The sequence below is a fragment of the Scomber scombrus genome, chromosome 18, assembly GCF_963691925.1.
Source record: "Scomber scombrus chromosome 18, fScoSco1.1, whole genome shotgun sequence".
Classification (NCBI taxonomy): Eukaryota; Metazoa; Chordata; class Actinopteri; order Scombriformes; family Scombridae; genus Scomber; species Scomber scombrus.
In genome coordinates, this window is record NC_084987.1 from 379,509 (window position 1) to 394,161 (window position 14,653).

At 42.5% G+C, this 14,653-nt stretch overlaps 1 protein-coding gene across 6 annotated transcripts in view; it reads right to left on the minus strand.

The window, feature by feature from the left end:
• Positions 1–1,040: 1,040 nt before the first annotated feature.
• LOC133999582 (serine/threonine-protein kinase WNK2-like) overlaps positions 1,041–14,653 on the minus strand; it is a 20,116-nt gene continuing 6,503 nt past the window's right edge. For 2 of the 6 annotated variants that reach the window (XM_062438810.1, XM_062438811.1), the window contains 20 exons: positions 14,447–14,604; positions 14,078–14,166; positions 13,774–13,993; positions 13,464–13,679; positions 12,192–12,552; positions 10,924–12,074; positions 10,667–10,734; positions 9,313–9,448; positions 8,671–8,787; positions 7,285–7,440; positions 6,942–6,996; positions 6,706–6,819; positions 5,655–6,100; positions 5,523–5,568; positions 3,956–4,005; positions 3,820–3,856; positions 2,554–3,016; positions 1,716–1,921; positions 1,530–1,621; positions 1,041–1,177 (listed from right to left, as the gene is read on the minus strand). In XM_062438810.1, the coding sequence (XP_062294794.1) occupies positions 1,175–1,177; positions 1,530–1,621; positions 1,716–1,921; positions 2,554–3,016; positions 3,820–3,856; positions 3,956–4,005; positions 5,523–5,568; positions 5,655–6,100; positions 6,706–6,819; positions 6,942–6,996; positions 7,285–7,440; positions 8,671–8,787; positions 9,313–9,448; positions 10,667–10,734; positions 10,924–12,074; positions 12,192–12,552; positions 13,464–13,679; positions 13,774–13,993; positions 14,078–14,166; positions 14,447–14,604 (4,184 nt within the window). In that variant the 3' untranslated portion in view covers positions 1,041–1,174. Of the gene's footprint in view, positions 1,178–1,529; positions 1,622–1,715; positions 1,922–2,553; positions 3,017–3,819; positions 3,857–3,955; positions 4,006–5,473; positions 5,569–5,654; positions 6,101–6,705; positions 6,820–6,941; positions 6,997–7,284; positions 7,441–8,670; positions 8,788–9,312; positions 9,449–10,666; positions 10,735–10,923; positions 12,075–12,191; positions 12,553–13,463; positions 13,680–13,773; positions 13,994–14,077; positions 14,167–14,446; positions 14,605–14,653 lie in introns of those variants that run through there. The other 4 variants (XM_062438813.1, XM_062438812.1, XM_062438815.1 and 1 more) reach the window with 4 other exon arrangements.

Consider the following 14,653-nt stretch of genomic DNA (forward strand, 5'->3'; position numbering starts at 1 on the left):
CTAACAACAATCCCGTCTCCCTTTCTGCCTTCGACATGTAAGAAATGATGTAAACAATACACGCATAAGCATCAAGAACAAACTGACATCTAAATTACATTACATTTTAATAGTGGCTTGTTATACTGGTTGACCCAGACTTCATTAACCTGCCTTTTTAACACTGCAACACTTTGGCTAAAACCTTGTGATCTTGCTAAACTCATTTAGCAACACTTCATTAAACTCCACATCCCTGTTTTAAATATTGCAACGCTTGCCTTTTGTGCATAGTGTCAACAAACTGATATTCATGATGCCCCTTATAGGTTAGCTTACATTTCAGTTTTACACGCACCAAAATCCTTCCATACGAGAACGAGCAAAAAATTACTAGTCTGCACAATATTAGCTGAAACACATGTTCATGTCCTCCATTCAGTCCTCCTTTAGGTGGCGCTAACATCTCGTTCTCATCTATTCAAACAGGTGGAAACGGGATCAACTGGTCAACTGCTCCGGCCCACTTGAGATCCAATCGGACTGCATGTGGCCCTTAAACTAAAATGAGTGTGACACCCTGGTCTGAGGACACAGGATGTTGTACTGCTGTACAGATTGTAAAGCTTCCTCTGTTATATGTTGATATATGAATTAAAGTGACTTGACTTAACTTTCCCTGTGCACATGTGTATAAAACCTTTGGGTCACCAATCAAACCAAAGACATATATGGAGTGTTATAAAGATGCAATACTCCATGACGCAGCACATTGTTGCACTCAAGCATTTAAAGATGATTAATGAGCTGAATCTATGTTTAAGTGTTTGAATCACACAATGCAAAGAATAAGAAACTGTTGCTGTGTGATACTCACTGAGGTTCATTATTTTCTGCTAAAGTGCTGAAATGTTATAATGTTGAGTTTGAGTCTCACATCAAAATAAACAAATAAATAAACAAATAAATATGAAAAACAAAAACAGAAAACAACAAATGTCTAAATATTGCAGCAGAGTTTTTAGTTAGATTAAGAAACTATTTGGTTTCAGCTTCAGTAGATTGATTCAAGTATCAGAAGTCAGTGAGGTGAAAGATTTTCATGTTTTTTGACAGTTTGATAATAAAGTGACTCCTCTTCTTCTCTTCATATATTCCTGTGTGATGCTCTCTGTCATGTCTTCAGTCAGCACGTTCACTAGAAGGGAAAGGTCAAAGGTTAATGACCGATAGAGACCACATCAGATAAGATCATCACTGTTCTCTCTTTTGTCCTGGCGTCAACATGTGGAAACAATACTCAAGAATAAAGTCAGTAAAAATACTTCTTAAAACTAATTTATTACCACCAGCTGGCAAAAAGACAAATATTGTTTTTTAGACTTATTACAGTTTTCTGTGGAGTTTGAAATGTACTGTTGGTCTCGGGGATATTTTATTTGAGTTATTGAGGAAGTAATTGTCTGGTATTGTCTTTAAACGCTGGTGTGATCGGGTCTCAAAGCTGAAGGTTCTGAGTTGTGATGCTGTAAACCTGACAGTGAGCTCACCATGCAGCTGTGTCCAGGGACGAAGCTCACACCTTTCCCTGCCTTCTCCTGAGATCCACCGCTGCTGCTGGCCGAGCTCTTCCTCATGATACCTGAGACACAACACCAGAGAAGCTCCATGTCATTATAATACACTTTATTATTATTCTCTGTTTGCAGCAGTAGGCTGCAGTGTGCCCTTCCTACCTGCAGGGGGCAGCGTGTCCAGTCTATGCAGGCTGTTTCTGCGAGTAGGAAGGTAGTTTCCGGTCTTGGAGAGGCGGCGGTGGCGGTGGTTCAACATGATGGCGGCTGAGACGATGTTGGGGGGCGGAGCTTTACCCATTTTCCAGTACAGTGCCTCAATCTCTTGTTTCTGATTGGCCTGCAGGTTCTGCACCTCCACCAGGTGTCTGGGAAAAGGTGTGAGGGTTTAAAAATAGATTGATGTGGCATTTAAGGACTTCTTGTTAGAAAATAGTTCATCTAAGTGTTCAGAAGGTAAACTGAAGGAATGGAAAGGCACTTAGTTATAAACTGTTTGTTAACTTTGATTTTATTTTCTATTGATTTTGCAAATTAACTAAAGGTACAAAGTTTTCAATAAAAAATGGTGAAGTGTTTTTTCCTCCCTTTTGTAGAAACACTGTTTTCATTGGTTGGATTATTGGCATGCTTTGCTATTACAGTTCCTGAGATACCTGTTGTTGTGATTTGCTGCTATATAAATAAAAAATTGATTGATTGAATGATTGATAGTTCAGTTTTAAATTGTGTGTGATCTACCCCCCTCATTTGATGATTGAACAAAGGTGGGTTTTATTTGGTGCAACACACTGTAGACAGCTCGGGCTCATCTCATTTTCAAACATTTTCGTGTGCACACCCAATTAAAAGATTAAAAACGTGCACAAAATTAGGAATGATTTGAATTATTACACTATTTAGAAAACTGTAAACATGGTCTGATTTGTGTTCAGCTTCATTTTTTCACCCATTCACCAAAATCAAGACTCTGTGTCATCTCATTAATCCAACCAATTACCTGTCCCGAAGCTCCTGTAGCTCCTCCCACATCTCCTCATTCTCGCTCTCTGATTCGTCAGAGCTCATGTAGGGGGCAGAGCGGCTCCTCGATTGGCTGAAGCTGCTGCCGCTCAGCACGCGGCTGCCGGCCGACTCGTCCGACAGACTGACGCTCAACCTCCGACCTCCGCTCCCCGTCTCCTCCTCTCCCTCCTCACTCTCCTCCTGTCCTCCAGGGTTGCTATGGTAACCCGGAGGACGATGCCCAAACGGGGAGACCGTCACTGTCTCCACGCTGCTCTCTGAATCCCTCTGCTCCTCTGTGCTGCTCTCTGAGCTGGGGGATTTGTCTAACGGGGGCGGGGAGTGTGGGGTGGGAATGGTTTGGCTGAGCGGGCGCAGCTCCTGAGGATGGACAGCAGGAGTATTTTTGGAGGGCGTCACCTGGAAACGGCCGACAGTTAAGACTGGAGGTTTCGCCACTGAAAGAAAGAAGAAGAAAGTCAGAGTCAAGTTTTCCTGACTAAATCTAAAAGTTCATCTACAGGTCGTTTCATGACAGAAAATCTCTTATTAACATCTTCTGGTTGCAGCTGGTGAAGCTTTTTATAATCATACATGACAGTAGACTGAATATTGTTGGTCAGACAAATAAAAACACCTAAAGACGTCACCCCGGCCTCTGAGAAATCATAACAGGCTTTATTCACAGTTTTTTGATATTTTAGAGACAAAACAATAAATAATTAGATGAATCGATATAGAAAATAATCTACTGTGTAATCCCTAGTCAGGAGTTGATTTCCTTCTTCCAGGCAGAAGTCAGTTAATTTCTATTAATGTCAAATTGAACTTTGTTTATGTTTATTTAGCTACAAAAAGGAAAAAGCCTACTCGGTCCGGAGAACGTTAGGCGGTCGATGGATCTGTGACTGACGATACAAACGCAGTCCTAACAGAAACCTCAATGATTTATGAGTCTAAAGGTTTGAACACACTGTGCTGCAGTGTTTAGCGTCTCCACCGGCCGGCTCCGACCCTGCTGTGTGGAGTTTACATGTTCTCCTGGTGCCTGCTTGGGTTCTCTGTGGGTTCTCCAGCTTCCTCCCACAGAACAACACGCAGCTCATGTTTATTGGTCAGTCTAAATTGCCCGTAGTCTGTATGTATATTATATGCTCTGTGATTGGCCACCTGTCGCTTTACTCTAAACAAATACTGTCATTGAACTTTTGTTTGGAGAACACGAGAGACTGAAAATGAAATGAAGCTGGCCGTGTCTTACCCTCCTGTGGGGGGGGCGGAGCGATGGAGGAGGAACCCTGGACACAAAGAGGAACATCAGCACAAAGTCAATTAAATAAAAAGAATAAACTCAAACATTCTATTCTTCATAATGAAAGATAATAAAATAATCGTACTGTGTTGAGAGGATTGGAGGCTGAGGGGGAGGAGTCAGCGAGCTCTGAACCTGTGAACCAATCAGATAATGATCAGTGTGGTCTGTCTGGGGGGTAAAACGTAATATTAGTAGTTTACCGTAATGACTGTAATATCAGTAGTTTACCGTAATGAATGTAATATTAGCAGTTTACCGTAATGAACGTAATATTAGTAGTTTACCGTAATGAATGTAATATTAGCAGTTTACCGTAATGAACGTAATATTAGCAGTTTACCGTAATGAATGTAATATCAGTAGTTTACCGTAATGAACGTAATATTAGCAGTTTACCGTAATGAACGTAATATTAGTAGTTTACCGTAATTAACGTAATATTAGTAGTTTACCGTAATGACTGTAATATTAGTAGTTTACCGTAATGAACGTAATATTAGCAGTTTACCGTAATGACTGTAATATGAGCAGTTTACCGTAATAAATGTAATATTAGTAGTTTACCGTAATGAATGTAATATCAGTAGTTTACCGTAATGAACGTAATATCAGTAGTTTACCGTAATGAACGTAATATTAGTAGTTTACCGTAATGAACGTAATATTAGTAGTTTACCGTAATGAACGTAATATTAGTAGTTTACCGTAATGAACGTAATATTAGCAGTTTACCGTAATGAAGGTAATATTAGTATTTTAACGTAATGAATGTAATATTAGAGGTTTACCGTAATGAATGTAATATCAGTAGTTTACCTTAATGAATGTAATATTAGTAGTTTACCTTAATGAATGTAATATTAGTAGTTTACCGTAATTAATGTAATATTAGTAGTTTACCTTAATGAATGTAATATTAGTAGTTTACCGTAATGACTGTAATATTAGTAGTTTACCGTAATTAATGTAATATTAGTAGTTTACCTTAATGAATGTAATATTAGTAGTTTACCGTAATGACTGTAATATTAGTAGTTTACCGTAATTAATGTAATATTAGTAGTTTACCGTAATGAATGTAATATTAGCAGTTTACCGTAATGAATGTAATATTAGTAGTTTACCGTAATGACTGTAATATTAGTAGTTTACCGTAATTAATGTAATATTAGTAGTTTACCTTAATGAATGTAATATTAGTAGTTTACCGTAATGAATGTAATATTAGTAGTTTACCGTAATGAACGTAATATTAGTAGTTTACCGTAATGAACGTAATATTAGCAGTTTACCGTAATGACTGTAATATTAGTAGTTTACCGTAATGAATGTAATATTAGTAGTTTACCGTAATGACTGTAATATTAGTAGTTTACCGTAATGAACGTAATATTAGCAGTTTACCGTAATGAAGGTAATATTAGTATTTTAACGTAATGAATGTAATATTAGAGGTTTACCGTAATGAATGTAATATTAGTAGTTTACCTTAATGAATGTAATATTAGTAGTTTACCGTAATTAATGTAATATTAGTAGTTTACCTTAATGAATGTAATATTAGTAGTTTACCGTAATTAATGTAATATTAGTAGTTTACCGTAATGAATGTCTGCTGTGATGTCATTGTGATGTCAGCAGTGACTCACCTTGGGGGGGCGGAGCTGAGCCGACCTGCTGAGCTGGACTCTGACGCTGTGACGAAGTGAAAGAAATTAATGAATTAATATTTTGGGGGCTGGACTCTGGCAGCTGAGTCTCCTGCGCTGGTTCTCTCTTACCTGAGGTGCGTCTGGATTACGGCTGAACGACGCCCCCTGCTGGCTGTCGGGGGCTGAGCCTGTCGGAGGCGTAGGTGGGGCGTAGGTCTGCTGGGGGAGGGGCGGAGCAGAGAAGGAGGCGCGGTTGGGAGGGGGGAGCTTAAGAGAGAGGGGGGGAGAGAGGGGGAGGAAGGGAGGGGACACAGGCGGGGGGTGAAAGCTCTGGTTGGAGGACCCAGCTGGGGGCAGTAAGGATTGGGCAACACTCATGGCCAAAGAGAGCACATTGGCCAGAGAGAAGAGAGGCTGGTTATGGGGGGGCCAGTTAGGAGGGGAAGGGGGGACTGAGGAAGACGAGGAGGGGACGGGGGAGAAGGGGGGGGGCGGGAGGTTAAACTGAGGAGGAGGAGGAGGAGGAGGAGGAAGAGGGGGGGGTTGGGGATAGACGGGCGGCTGATTGGAGGAAGCTGGAGAAGAAAGATGATATTTTATTATAGTGTCACACAGGCAGAAGGAAGAAAACATCACTGAATTTAAATAAATGAAATGTTTAATCTTTAGGAATCGTTTGTTTGAGTCTGAACTGAGACATCTGAGAGCTGAGAGAGCTGGATCTAACTCTGGATCTAACTCTACCTCTGGATCTAAATCTGGATGTAACTCTAGATCTAACTAACTCTGGATCTAACTCTGGATGTAACTCTACCTCTAGATCTAACTCTAACTAATACTAAGGCGATATCTAGTCTCATATCACGATAAAGATATAATAACGATATATATTGCCCAGCCCTTATTTAAAGCCTTACTTTATACATCATCTCTGCCACCAGTCTTTACAATCTCCTGAGCCAAAGCATATTAAATTAATCTGCAGTTAAATCCATGTCATTAATAGTTGTATATTTCTAATGATTTCCTGTTGTATCTATTTTCTATTGTTCCATCTTTAATAATGCCATTAAATACATTCTGTGCTTTGTTGATATTGTTTCTGTTTCTGTTATAAAACTGATTTCTAAATGAAAGAGATGATTAAATGATGAAATGATGATGAAATGAGCTCGTGTACCTGATGATGAGGTGTGGAAGGACTGAGACCTCAGCGGCCTAACGGCAGGCGAAGCGTCGGGGTCGATGTGGAAGTCTGCAGCCTTCAGCGGGGGAGGGTCGGCGTCCTCAATGTCTGATGAAAAGACATCAATCAATCAATCAATCAATCAATCAATCAATCAATCAATCAATCAATCAATCAATCTATGGCTGTAAGGATGAACCTTCCCCACTTATTCTTCCTTCTTTGCTCACCAGGTAGAGACGATGAGGACAGAGATCTGGAGAGACTCTGATCTTCTAGATTAGTCTGAAAAAAGAAAGAATTAAATCAATTAAATAGGAAAAAGAAGAAAACATCACATCGATCTATATTAGTAAAAGTTTGACAATCAATTAGTTGTTTTAGTCCTTTATCAATCTAGAAACAATGAGTGTTTGTTTTTATGTTTTTAAATGTTTTTGTTTTTAATGTAATATTAGTGGTTTACCGTAATTAATGTAATATTACTATATGTACTACTCTTTATTTACTACTCTATTTTTGGGATCTCAGTAAATCCGGCCCTAAGTGTTTAATCACAGGAACTTCTACCACCTTGGGTTCAGGCGGCGCGGCGGCGTTCAGCTGAGACAACCGGACGGCGTCTGACGCCGGCGGCTGCTGCAACATGGACTCAACTCTGTTGATGATGTCGTTCATACGAAGGATGAACTCGTTCCACTCTGACGGCATGATGAAGTCTCTGTGGATCTGAACACACAACAGAAATACAGTTAATTAGATGCAAACTGATCCAGAGAGAAGATGAAATACATAAAGCTCCTCTTTTATATATATCTCTTTATTTACACAGAAGGTGATAAAAGACCTGCAAACAGCAATAGAAGAATTATGATTTAACCCACTAGGACAGAAAAATGTAGATAAAAACAGACGTGGAGAAGATTAATGAATATGTTTAATATTCAACAGTGAGGAGAAGTTAAATACAGATCACACCAATTCAACAAGCTACATTTAGTTTCAGTGACATCAAAATGTTGGAGAGGATTTATTTTCTAAATGGTCTTTTTTTGGTTTTAGACAAAATTGAAAACATTCTTCACACTATAAATATCACAGCATTAATATTTGACCCAGTTTGGATCAATTTAAACAAACATGACATCAGGTTAACTTTGATCCAGTGTTACACACAACAAGCTTTAGCTAAAAACATTCACAAGTGTATTATTTCTTTTATAAAAACGATGTGAATGTGATTAAAAAGCAAACTGCAACAGACAAATTTAAAAAGATCAGAATAGCTTTAAGTTTTAGTTTGGGTAAAAGATCAAAGGGTCTAATAAAACACTGTGTTGATGCTAAACTGAAACTAAATGAGTCAAATTTAGTGTAAAGGAAAATATTTTTAGAAATGTGAAAAAATAGAGAAATAGCCAATCTCTATGTAGAAATGATTTGTTCGCTGTGTTTATTCGAACCATAAAATTACAAAATGACAGTAACAGAAATGATCACTACACATCCAAAGACCAGAGCAGGTTAATATTAATTAAGAGCTTATTCAGAATTACATGAATAAAGAAGCAAAAAGTGGTTTAATTATGAAAAACAAATGTGTGAGAAATAATGTTCAGTTTTATCATACGTTGTTTATTTTAATACAAATTGTGTGAATTGTGCTGCGGCTGTGTTTTATTTGTCTTCTTTCTTTATGTAATGTTGTATAGTTATTTATTTTGGTTCAGGATGACAATAAAAAATATGTAAAAATATATTATGTAGTATAAAATAATGATAGAAAAGTCAATAACCAAACTGACATAGTTGGTGCTGTACAGATGTAAATGTGTTACGGCTCAACTGTTAACGCAGCTTGTTCAATAAGACTTGAAAAGTGTAAATCATAGTTTTCATTTTGAAAATTAACTTTTTATTGAGTGTTAGTTTGGTTTAATGATTGTCTGTAGTCCTCACCATCACCGAGGCGATGTCATCAGGATTGTCTCCGTCCAGGTCGAACTTAAACGTCACCATCTTGTTGTTGTGAGTCTGCAGCTGACACTCAACCACGCGTTCAGCGATGTCTGACAGCTGCTCACACACAATTACATTCATATAAAACACTAAAATACACTTTAACTGTTGGTTTTTGCTTCACTTTGCAGCTTCACTCAAAATGCACGATGTAATTTTCTCAGTTTTCTTCACTGTGGCCTTTTTGTGAGGAAAAAAAGAAAAAAGTAAAATAAATTAATTTTTAATGACTCTAATTAAGAGTCGTATGTAATGAGCAGACTGCCTATCACAGAAATACCTATATTTATAGCCTTTAGCACCGAAGCACATCAGTCAATAACACCATTAAAAAATAAAATCTAGTTTCATTTCCACAGTTGGAGGCAAATTATGTTCTACTCACTGAATCAAAGCTCATTTGGGAACATTAGGGAACATTTGGGAACATTAGGGAATATTTGGGAACAGTTTAGCTCAGTCTGTGGCATCATTATGTAGGCAGGTGAGATTTGTCCTGAATCCTTGCATCCGTTGCATGAATCAATCTTTCCTGGAGTCAGTGAAACACATATATGATTAAATCTGAGAGTCATGTTTTACCCCTGTGATTCTCAGACGAGCTCTCGCTTTCCTCCTGAACTGCCTTGCTACCGACCGGCTGGTCACTTCCTGTTTGCTCTTTTCTGATTGGCCATCGTTTCCGTCACTCAGACCGGAGGTAACATCAGAGGCATAGCTACAAACAAGCAGAGACAGCGACGAGACGAACGTGTTAAATGTTTAAAAGGACCTGGTGTTTATAAGGACCTGGTGTTAATAAGGACCTGGTGTTAATAAGGACCTGGTGTTTATAAGGACCTGGTTTTTATAAGGACCTGGTGTTAATAAGGACCTGGTGTTTATAAGGACCTGGTGTTAATAAGGACCTGGTGTTAATAAGGACCTGGTGTTTATAAGGACCTGGTGTTTATAAGGACCTGGTGTTTATAAGGACCTGGTGTTAATAAGGAACTGGTGTTTATGAGGACCTGGTGTTTATGAGGACCTGGTGTTTATGAGGACCTGGTGTTTATGAGGACCTGGTGTTTATGAGGACCTGGTGTTTATGAGGACCTGGTGTTTATGAGGACCTGGTGTTTATAAGGACCTGGTGTTTATAAGGACCTGGTCTTTATAAGGACCTGGTGTTAATAAGGACCTGGTGTTTATGAGGACCTGGTGTTAATAAGGGCTTGGTGTTAATAAGGACCTGGTGTTTATGAGGACCTGGTGTTTATAAGGACCTGGTCTTTATAAGGACCTGGTGTTAATAAGGACCTGGTGTTAATAAGGACCTGGTGTTTATGAGGACCTGGTGTTAATAAGGACCTGGTGTTTATGAGGACCTGATGTTAATAAGGACCTGGTGTTTATGAGGACCTGGTGTTTATGAGGACCTGGTGTTAATAAGGACCTGGTGTTTATGAGGACCTGGTGTTTATGAGGACCTGGTGTTTATGAGGACCAGGTGTTTATGAGGACCTGGTGTTTATAAGGACCTGGTGTTTATAAGGACCTGGTCTTTATAAGGACCTGGTGTTAATAAGGACCTGGTGTTTATGAGGACCTGGTGTTAATAAGGGCTTGGTGTTAATAAGGACCTGGTGTTTATGAGGACCTGGTGTTTATAAGGACCTGGTCTTTATAAGGACCTGGTGTTAATAAGGACCTGGTGTTAATAAGGACCTGGTGTTTATGAGGACCTGGTGTTAATAAGGACCTGGTGTTTATGAGGACCTGATGTTAATAAGGACCTGGTGTTTATGAGGACCTGGTGTTTATGAGGACCTGATGTTAATAAGGACCTGGTGTTTATGAGGACCTGGTGTTTATGAGGACCTGGTGTTAATAAGGACCTGGTGTTTATAAGGACCTGGTGTTTATGAGGACCTGGTGTTTATGAGGACCTGGTTACCTGTCGGCAGGTGAGCTGTAACCGCTGGCAGACGGAGGAGTTTCGGGGTTCTGGGAAACCGCGATGCTCTGCAGAAGACGACACAGACTAATGAGGACTCTAATAAACGGTTTTATTGATTGCTTTACATTTAATGATATTCAAAATAAAATAAACTGAGATTAAATTAAATTAAGTTAAATTACAGCTGATTTGATTCTAATGAACTGATCCAACAAAACAACCCCCCCCCACCTGCCCCACCTGCCCTCGCTCACCTTGGGGTGGCACAGCATGGGGAGAGGTGGAGGCTTCTTTGTCCTGGTCACAGGGAGACGATTCTGGAGGCGAAGGGTAGGAGCGGGAGTAGGGGCAGGGGCAAGAGTAGGAGTAAGGGCAGGGGCAGTGGCAGGGGCAGGGGCAGGAGTAGGGGAAGGAGTAGGGGCAGGAGTAGGGGCAGTGGCAGGGGCAGGAGTAGGGGCAGGAGTAGTGGCAGGAGTAGGGGCAGGGGTAGTGGCAGGAGTAGGGGCAGGAGTTGGGGCAGGAGTTGGGGCAGGGGCAGGAGTAGGGGCAGTAGTTAGGGCAGGGGCAGGAGTAGGGGCAGGAGTAGTGGCAGGAGTAGGGGCAGGAGTTGGGGCAGGAGTAGGGGCAGGAGTTGGGGCAGGGGTGGAAGTGGGTATGAGGGGAGGGGCAGGAGTAGGGGCAGGAATTAGGGCAGGAGCAGGAGTGGGGGCAGGAGTAGGTGCGGGAGTAGGGGCAGGGGCAACAGTAGGAGTGGGAGTAGGGGCAGGGGCAGGAACAGGAGTAGGGGCAGTGGCAGGGGTAGGAGTAGGGGCATTGGCAGGGGCAGGAGCAGGAGTAGGGGCAGTGGCAGGGGCAGGAATAGGGGTAGTGATTGGGGCAGGAGTGGGGGCAGGGGGAGGAGTGGGGGCAGGAGTAGGAGCGGGAGTAGGGGCAGGTGTAGGGGCAGGAGCAGGAGAAGGGGCAGTGGCAGGCGCAGGAGTAGGAGTAGGGGCAGTGGCAGGAGCAGGAGTAGGGGTAGTGATGGGGGCAGGAGTGGGGGCAGGGGCATGAGTAGGGGCAGGAGTAGGTGCAGGAGTAGGAGTAAGGATGGGGGCAGGAGTTAGGGCAGGGGCAGGAGTGGGGACAGGAACAGGAACAGGAGTGGGAGTAGGGGCAGGAATAGGATTAGGGGCAGGAGTAGGGGCAGGGTTAGGGGCAGGAGCAAGGGTAGGAGTAGGGGCAGGGGCAGGAATAAGACTAGGGGTAGGAGTAGGGGCAGGGGTGGGAGTGGGTACGGGGGCAGGGGCAGGAGCAAGGGTAGGTGTAGGGACAGGGGCAGAAATTTGTGGGCCAGGGCCCCTGACAGGAGGAGGCGTAGCTTCAACCTTTCCTGGGGAAGTAGGGGAGGAGACTAAATCTTGGGCTGCTGCCATGGTAACGAGGAGAGAGAGATTAAATTAGAATATTTTAATGTGAATAAAATAAAACATAAATATAAATATAAATATATATAAATATAAATATATATAAATAAAGTCCTGACGTGTGACGGCAGGTTTGATCTTCTCGTCCTCTTCGTCTCTGTCTGTTCTGTTGGAGATGCTGCTGATCCCAGAATCCACTGGGCTGCTGCTAGACGGCGCCGCCGGTGATGTCGTTGGTACCGGGGGCGGGGCCGATGATGTCGTTGTTACCTGGGGCGCCGCCGATGATGTCGTTGTTACCGGGGGCAGGGCTGATGATGTTGTTGTTACCGGGGTCAGGGCTGATGATGTCGTTGTTACCGGGGGCGCCGCCGATGATGTCGTTGTTACCGGGGGCAGGGCTGATGTTGTCGTTGTTACCGGGGGTGGGGCCGATGATGTCGAGCCGGCGGCTGGCGGTGACAAAACGGCTGAGTCCTGCTGCAAAATTAAAATGAGAAATTATGGAAATATGGTTCAAACTTTTAACTGCTGACGTCTCCGTTTCTGTTCAGGGTCAATTTGACCCATTTTAACATTTCAAAGCTGATGTGACGACATTTCTTTTATCTGCACTTCTCTTAATGTGACACACAGTGCACAAAATAAAATAAAATGCACAATTTTATTTATTTTTGTGCAGCTGATTCAAATTTGGCCTCTGAAAAAAAAAAAAATCAAAAATCAGCATTCATACATATTTGATTCATCTTCTATAACATTTTCTTCTGGACTGTAAAATAGTGATTAACCCTTTGTATTTCTTAGCTTTTCCTCTTTGTTGCCATGACAACATAAAACATGGATTTATTTCCTCATTGAGCCTAAATGTGATGTTTTACATACCTCTACAGACTCATTCACACCTCATTGGTTCTAAACTTTTATTAAAAACATGTTAGAGACTCATTCTGTTCATGTACAAGATGAAAATATGAAAGTCAACTTCAAAATTGTCTCCTGCAGGATCTCTGATGTCAGCAGTGATTTGTGTTATTCTTCGTTTATACACTAAAGCACAACCTGTACCTATAGCAACCATAACACAACCTGTATCTATAGCAACCATAGCACAACCTGTATCTATAGCAACCATAACACAATCTGTATCTATAGCAACCATAACACAATCTGTAACTATAGCAACCATAACACAATCTGATGGTCTGTCTGTGCATACAAGTGCTAAACATTGACCTAAAAGTTAAATAGGTTCAATAGATTTAGTTTGTGAAACACAGTGACCTTTAGCAAACAGCTGAGCAAACCTACGAAGGTTAAACACTAATCAGACTGATGTATGAATATGAAAAGTGTGTAAACTGTTAAAGAGAAAAAAGTTGTAACACCACCTTGCCGGCTGCAGGTGCAGGCTTCTGATTGGACGCCTCAGGATGTGGGGGGGCGGGCTCAGACTCCTCCTCGATGACGACTTCCTGCTGGCGGTTCACGGTTTCATCCGCCAGGCAGCGCTGCTTCTCCCGCTGACGCTTTATGGCCGTCACGCGGTCTCTGAGCACCTTGGCAACCAGCATATAGTCCGCCTCACACACGAAGCCCAGCACCACCTGAGAGACAGACGGAGACACACAGACAGGTGAATCCACTGTCACCAGCGAGCCCGGCGGTCCGGTGATGTCATCAACGTGGCGGGACAGGTACCATCTCCTGGGCGACCACCTCGGGGACGTCTTTGTACAGATCGAACAGGAACTCGATGGCGTTGTTGTCTTTGTATTTCCCGTGAAGCTTCTTGTTGCCGTCCATTCGCAGCCACAGAGTCAGCGCCTCCTTGGAGCCGTCGTCGTCCTCAGCGAGCTCCACGTGGACGCCAAGCTGCTCCTGGAAGAACCGGTGATCCAGCAGGTCCTGAACCGTGAACCTGCAGGAACAGAGAGACCGACGCTGAAGTGAAAAATCATCATCATCGTCATCGTCAGATCAGAAAACCCGGCAGAGACGTCACCTCTCGCTGCTGTTGGTCCGGATGCAGCCGTCGATGATCTCCTTCAGCTCCGGGACTTTCACTTTGGAGAAACTGTCCGGTTTGATTCCCTGAGAGACAAACAGAGTCCGACGTGGTGGACGGGGTTAGGAAGGGTTAGGAAGGAGACAGGAAGGGTTAGGAAGGAGACAGGAAGAGGACAGGAAGGGTTAGCAAGGAGACAGGAAGGGTTAGGAAGAGGACAGGAATGGTTAAGAAGGAGACAGGAAGGATTAGGAAGGGGACAGGAAGGGTTAGGAAGGGTTAGGGAAGAGACAGGAAGGAGACAGCAAGGAGACATGAAGGAGACAGGAAGGAGACAGGAAGGAGACAGGAAGGACACAGACTCACCGTGGTGACCTTCCGGTAGATCTGAGCGGCGTTCCGACACTCTGAGTACGGATACTCGGACGTGGCCATCTCCAGGATGCACATACCGAAGGCGTAAATGTCCACGGCCTCGTCATATTTCTCCTCATACATCTCAGGAGCCATAAACTCCGGGGTTCCTGAACGCACCACACATGAGTTACAACAACACGACCTAGGACCTGTTGT